The sequence below is a fragment of the Octodon degus genome, unplaced genomic scaffold, assembly GCF_000260255.1.
Source record: "Octodon degus isolate 3935 unplaced genomic scaffold, OctDeg1.0 scaffold00109, whole genome shotgun sequence".
Lineage (NCBI taxonomy): Eukaryota > Metazoa > Chordata > Mammalia > Rodentia > Octodontidae > Octodon > Octodon degus.
The window spans coordinates 4,687,007-4,694,367 of NW_004524685.1; the positions used below are offsets into that span (position 1 = coordinate 4,687,007).

The following is a 7,361-nucleotide window of genomic DNA, read 5'->3' on the forward strand; positions in this document are numbered from 1 at the left end:
TAATTTTATTTATTTATTTGTGTGACCAGCACAGCCCACCAGGGGGCGGGGCTGGCTGGCATGTGGTGCTGGGGGATTGAACCGTGGTCCCTGTGCTTCGCTGAGCTTGTTCCAAGTAGGTGCTCTAGACCACTAAGCCATCTCTCCAGCCCCTATTCTTGACTCTTTATCAAGTTAATTATCACACAGCAATGAGAAAAGTAACTAAGACCCAATTTGGTAGCAGAGAAGCAGGGTTGCTGCTGTGGCTGTACTGGGCCATGTAGTTTAAGAGCCACTGCAGCTGGCTTGTGGGAGAGGAAGGAGTGAGGAAAGGTTTAAAGATGCTGACTGAAAAACTAAAGGGGAAGGCTTTTTTTGATGGGAAATTCTGGTCATCACTCAAAAGACCAGAACACTGGTAGAAATTTTGCTGATAGGGGCTGAGGAAATAGCTCAATAGAATAAGCACCTGCCTGGCGAGTGCAAGGTCCTGAGTTCAATCCCTGGTACCACAAAAAAAAAAAAAAAAAAAAAAGTTGCTGATAAAGAACAGGCTCAGAGCTTTCTGGGAAGAAGGTATGTATTGGTTATTGGATTCCACATGATGTGCATGAGGTCTTGACAGAGAGTTTGTCTGCACTTTGCTAATGTCCAGAGATATTGCCTAAGACTTGAGATTAAGGGCGACAAACAAATTAATCTGGCAGAAGAAATTTCAAGGCAATCTAATGTTGAAACAGTGGCATGGTTACTGTGTGGGCTTTTAGCCAGATTTATGTTGACAGCCAAGAGCGAGGAGCCCAGCAGAATGACTCAAAATGTTGAGAGCTTAGCCAGAAAGGAAGCTCCAGTAAGGCTGTAGCCTGCAAAGACAGAACAGCAGAGAAATTGGTCACTGAAAAGAGTAGCAATAAGTAGCAATAGCCAAGTATTTCAGAGCACAACAGAAAAGCTGGTCTGAGGACATTGTAAGAACCAGCAGGAGCACTTCCCTGGCAATTACAAGGGTCTGAGTTCAATCCCAGGTTACACACACACACACACACACACACACACACACACACACACGAACCAGCAGGACTCCAGCCTTTGCAGCCTCAGAGTTGCAGAGCACCATGTTCCACATTAGGAACAGCCTAAAAAAATTTGTTCCTCAGGATTGGGTTCAGAGTGCTTAGCAACCTTGGGGCTGGGCCACTACAGCCAAGAGAGAAGGAACTGGAAGCAAACCCTGGCATTATCCATGTGGTGCTGATTTTAGGTACATGTAGAATGGACATGTTTAATATGTATAACTTCCTGGGGTCAGCGAGACTTCCATCCAGGTTTCAAAAGGTCTGAGAGGCCAGGCAGTATGTGAAACTGTATGAACCCAAATGTGCAGTGGAGACTCCAACATTTGGAGAAGCCAGGAATGTAGATCGCCTGAGGAAAACTGCACGGAGGGAGCACAGCCAGCCCGAGAGAGAAGCCATAGGCGCTATGACCACTGGAAGTGTTGTAGGGGTGTGAGGAGCCACCCAAGCTCTTTGGAGTTCACAACTTGCCACAGATTGTGAAGGATACTAAAACTATGGGATTTGTAACTTTTGGAATAGAAAAGTTGTGCCATTGAGTGTTAGAAGTATTTTAATTTTCTTTTCATTTGTACAGGGGTTCTCAGGTAAGTTTGCCTTAAATCTCAAAGGAGACTTTGGATTTGGACTTTTCAGCAACGCTGAAAGTGTTAGGACTTTGGCAACTCTGAGACTGACTAAATGCCTTTGCCTAAGGGGATGTACATGAGTCTGTAGGGGCTCAGGGGTGGAGTGTAATGGTTTTGTACCTGGATGTCCCCATGATGCCTCATGCAGTCATAGGTGAGGCTTTTTCACAGGTACCTGGATCTAGAGTGTGTGATGTCAGGATTGATTCATGATGCAATGCTATGATCGAGGGCACTAGGATTATGAGTATGGGAGCTACGCATCCTAAGTAGCTTGGGTAAGCAGCTTTACTACCTTCTGCTTGCCACAAACTATTTCTGCTTTGCAATGCCTATATGTCACGCCAGTCTGCCTTGGAGCCAGCCAATTAAGGACCAACGCCATCCAGCCATATTCAGAAGTGAGCTTTTCCAATCTCCTAGGTCTCCCTCAAACCATTCAAGTTGACAGTCAAAATTAACCATCAGGAGCTAGGCACGGTGGGTAATGCTTATAATCCCAGCACTCCACAGACTCAGGCAGGAGGATGATGAATTCATGGTCAGCCTGGACTACACAGAATGAGACCTTACCATAGAAAACCAAAAGAAAAAGAAATTAAGCATCAAATCTATTCAAACATTAAAAAATATGGAATATTTAAACCTGCATAAGATTTTTTTCAAATAATTCTTCCACATCCCTGGTCTTCCCTTTCTCAATTATTCTGAAATAAATTTTGAATTCATATTACTTCATCAATATTTATTTCTAAAAGATGATTTTTTTAAAAAATGTATTTGGTACAGGGTCTCACTACGCAGCTCGGACTCATAGGGATCCTCCTGTTTTCAGCACCCCCAACACTGGAATGATAGGCCTGTACCACCATGCCCAGTCTTGGTGGCTGGCTCAGCATGCCAGGGGGCAGAGCTGGCTGGGGATCAAACTCTGGTCCCTGTGCTTGCCTAAGCAGGCACTTAGTCCATTGAGCTATCTTGCTGGCCCTAAAAGATAAATTTTTTAAAAATTTCATTGAAAATTATAATTAATTAATATCATCAAATATCTGGTCAATGTTCAAATCTTCCTGATAGTTTTTTCTTTTTTTTTTGTAGTACCAGGCATCGAACTTGGGACCTTGCAATTGTGAGGCAGGTGCTTATACTGCTGAGCTGTCTTCCTGGCCTGGTACATAATTTTTTTAACAGATCCTTGTTTGTTTATTTATTTATTTATTTATTTATTTGCATAACCGGGGATTGAACTCAGGTCCTTGCACTTGCCAGGGAAGCGCTTATTCCACTGAGCCATCTCCCCAGCTCCAGATCCTTATTTAGATCATGATGTAAACAAAGTCTATAAATTTCAATTGCTTAATATGTAAGAAATGAAGGGGTCAGGGAGATGGCTCAGTAGGATAAGTGCTTGCCTGGCAAGTGCAAGGACCTGAGTTCAACCTCTAGTTCTGCCAAAAAAAAAAAAAAAAAAAAGTAGAAATGAGCCCTTTTTACTTATACTTTTCCTGTGTGGACTTTGCTGTTATTAAAATACTCCTCTGTTTCCATTTTCTGTAATGAAAGTGGTCATTAAATATTCAGGTTGATCAGATGGTTTCATTTTTGGTAAGAACACTAAAATGAATACAATTATAGGTAGTATTGATCAGAAGCCATTATGATAGGTATGCTTTGTGACAATAGCCACAAGTGATCTCCTCAAGACCTACTAGTAGAGCATTTATTTCATTAGGATGCAAAATGGTGACCTTCAGTTTTTAATTAGATAAAAACCCTGAAGCAGAATGACTTCCATCATCAGCTGTCTGACTGGCTGGAGGCCCAGTCATTTAGCAAAGATGATCGACGAAATTGTCCCTTCACTTACCATCTGTTCACTTTTTGAAAGAGGCTTCTCAGAGAATTTCAGGTCATTAAGGACACACACAGTTTGCCTTTACAAGTGCCTAGTAGCTTGTCTTATTTTCAAAATCAGATTATATTTTTCAGGATGCAGTTCCTCACTGTGGTTTAGTGCAAACAGATTTACAATTCAATGGAAACTTAGTTCTAACAGTGTTGAAAAGAAATGCCTTGAGAAGAATTCTAGTGTTCACCAAGTGCCTTTCCAATGTTTAGCTGCATTCCATAAAGTTCATGCAATATTAAACTCTTCTCCGAAAGGTGACCAGCTGAATTATTTATGAAATGAAGGTTCACATCAGTATAAGTACTATTATAGTGTCCCATCTCTATTTCTGTCTGAGGAAATGCCACAAGGGTGTAGTGGCTCTGGGATCAATCTAACGGGGTTTTTCTTAAGAGGAACTTGAGCAAGGTACAATGCAGATGGCATGTGTGGTATACAGTAAAGGACTATGAGGTATCAGTGAATAGTCTAAAACACTACTACATTTCCAATGTTAGAAAATACATACTCACTTAACAAAAGTCTTCTGACGTTGACTGTGTAGGGATGAAATAAAGAATGTCACAAACGGGGCCAGGCAGAAGGCTCAGTAGAACAAGCACTTCCCTGGCAAGCGCAAGGGCCTGAGTTCAATCTCTGGTTCCACAAAAAAAAAAAAAAAAAAAAAAAAAAAAGTTACAAACTGTCAGGTACTATTACTTATGGAGCAGTACAAGTAGCTGTACCAAGAACATATCATTCATGATTCTCAGGGGTTATGAGAGATGAGCTTTAGGCGAAAGAACTTCACCCCAAGTATTGATGGAGCAGTATGGCCTACTAAGCAGGTATACATGGAAGGCTTGCTGGGAGGCAGTTTAGGGAGAAAGAACTGGGTGAATGCCAGAGCTAAACTTGCGTTTGGTTCCACTCTGAGTGTGATGGTAGAATGAGCACCAGCGAGACATAAACACACTCTCAACTGACTAGAAAATGACTGCATCATGCATAGATACTTCCCCTGTTACTGTTAAATTTAGCCCTCTGTCTCAACCTGTCCTGCTTTGTTTCCCTTCTCACAGACTGAGTCAGTGCTCCCCTATTCCTAGTTAGGCTCCCTGACTTACTGGAGACCTATTATCCCATAGTTGTTATATCTTTTGTGACAGTGCCAACACATAGCTGTTGCTTCATGGAGCAGCAAAATGATTTCCAAGTCACCGAGAAACAAGTATAAACCCTGGAAGATGTACTGCCACCTCCTCCTCAAATTTCAGGGGAATCTAATTAGAAAGATATGAAGATTGAGATAATTGAGGAGACATATTGTTAAAACATGAAAAAGATTTTACAAAGTATAGCTTCTGTTCGTAACTTATACTGTCTGAATTGTTAAGTTCTATGGGCACTGTGTTCTTAAGAGTTAATTTTATAAACTTTAATGAAGTGTATTGCTCATAAAGAAAAGTAGAATTTGTATTCTAAGGTCATTATGTAGTGTCACACGGAGGTAACTATCTTATTATTTTTTTTTGGCAGAACCGGGGATTGAACTCAGGTCCTTGCGCTTGCCAGGGAAGCACTTATTCCACTGAGCCAGCTCCCCAGCCCTATCTTATTAATTTCTGTGACACAAAGTACTATTTGAATTTATGGGACAGAATGTTGTCAAAGCAGCACTAAGCTGAGATGTGGCATGCTGCATTAAACTTAATTTTGAGTAATTTCTAGAACAGTGTATAGTATTTTATATTGGACAATGTTTCCTAACTGCTGAACAAGTTGATGAGTTAAATAAGATGAAATCCAACTTAACACCCTTCCCATATGAGTATGTGCAGTTTATGGTGTTCTTAAGTGTATGAACTATAAAGAATGAGATTTTGCAACAGAGAGTAGGAACAGAAACAATTTCTGAGAGAAAGATCAAGTTGTGTTTATAGACATCATTGCTGGCAGCTTTGTTATCAGTTACTTCCTGTGGGGATATTTCACTATGAAATAGTTTTATTCCTTGATTATTCATTAAACAGCTTTTAGTACTGGAATTATTGTATAACTATAAAATGTATGCATATTATAGTGTAATATAAGTAAGATTATTTAACAAACTTTATTACTCAGTGCAAGAACTTTATTTAAAACAACACTAATATAGTACGGTCTAGTGGAGAGTTAGACAATAGACTGGAAATTAAAGTTTTCTCTAAATTAGAGCTGATATCAAGTAAAATATAAGGGGCCGGCTAGATAGCTCAGTGGATTCAAGTGCCTCCTAAGGCAGAGCGCAGAAGGCAGATCCCCTGTGCTGTGCCGGCCTGCCCCTGAGGGGTGCTGATTGAGACTGGGAATGGTGGCACGCCTGTAATCCCAGCTCTTGGGAGGCTGAACACAGGCGGATCACTTCGAGTCCAATCTACATACTGGGACCCTGTAGATGCTAACTAAAATACAAATATATACATATAAAATGCTATACTCTGTGGAGAATACATTAGTCAAATAGAATTAGTCTGGCTTTAGAGTTTTTAAATATTCTTATAAGGTAGATACGACACGCATAAAACTATATAAAATTTTTAAAAACCCTTAAATATACTATGAATGGTTAGTACTAAAATTTGTTTTGTGGTGCTGGGCAGGAAGAATTTGCTGCGATCATGTTCATGCAGGAGTTTGGAAACGACTTCACAGGGAAGAAGGCAGGTGAACATAAGGATTGGTAAGATTTCTGCAAATACAGATGTGGGGAAAATCATTTCAGGAGGCAGACAGACTAGGTACTAATAAGGATAGTACAGATCAAAGGAAGCTTAGAGCCTGGGCCTTTGATGCAGACAGTAATGCAGGGAAGTACGTTGAAAATAAGGTAAGTTAGAGCTTTCTTTTATTCACTAATGCGTCCATTTACTCAGCAAATACCTCTTCGTAGCAACTAAGGCAGGCTTTAGTGTATCTGAGTTGCTAAAAGGTCTTCTTCAACATGTTGAATCTACAAATTGAAATCATGGCTAGTGATACCATGGATTCTTAGCAATTACTAATAAGTCAATTAATATGCAGCAAAAAATTTAATATGCAGCAACCTGAGGTATTTTAGTTGAATACTGCTGCGTGTTATTTAATATTTTGGGAAGACGGTTGGTACTTCCAAATTACATTGCTTCTCATTTACAGTTGTTTCTAAACCCATATTTGAATTAAGAATGAACTTAATTATATTTGAGCTCCAAACTAGGATATTTGTGGCAGTATTTCACAAGGTATGGTTACTGTAAGAACACTGTCGCATGTATTAGTTTTTAAAAAGAGAAAAAAGACTTAATACATTTTTTTTTTCGGACAAAAGGATTCTTCCTTATTGAAAATGAATCTCTGTAAACTTCTTTTAACTAGCCAGCTCCCGGCCAGATAAAACGACGCGAGCGTTTGCAGGTCACCCTGCACCACGACACGATACACCTGTACTCACACTTTTGTCACAACAATCTGCTTTCCCTCAAGCCGGGACTTGCTGCGAGCCAGCTACGCCTCGCGCCGCGGTGGCGCTGGGAAGGGCTCGGCGAAGGGCGAAGCGGCGGCCACGAGGGCACTTTTCCTTTCTCCGGGTGCCGCGCGACAACCTCGCGGCTGCCAGGTTTAGGTGCACCTTCCCGGGAGCTCGAGGGTTTCCCTCGCTCCGCCTCACCGCTTGGCGCCCGCCGGCCGCGCAGGGGCGCGAACCCCGGGCCGCAGCCAGCGCAGCGCAGCCCCCCTCCCGCCCCCCGGCTAGTCTGGAGCAGGATG

The 7,361-nt window shown here is 41.5% G+C and overlaps 1 protein-coding gene and 1 pseudogene across 1 annotated transcript in view; one reads left to right on the forward strand and one right to left on the reverse strand.

The window, feature by feature from the left end:
* Positions 1-7,334, reverse strand: part of LOC101561309 — an 11,182-nt pseudogene extending 3,848 nt beyond the window's left edge.
* Positions 6,236-7,361, forward strand: part of Syde2 (synapse defective Rho GTPase homolog 2) — a 72,528-nt gene continuing 71,402 nt past the window's right edge. Inside the window, exons 1-2 of the mRNA XM_023699053.1 lie at positions 6,236-6,297; positions 7,080-7,212. Coding sequence (XP_023554821.1) covers positions 6,236-6,297; positions 7,080-7,212 — 195 coding nt within the window. The remainder of the gene's footprint in view (positions 6,298-7,079; positions 7,213-7,361) is intronic.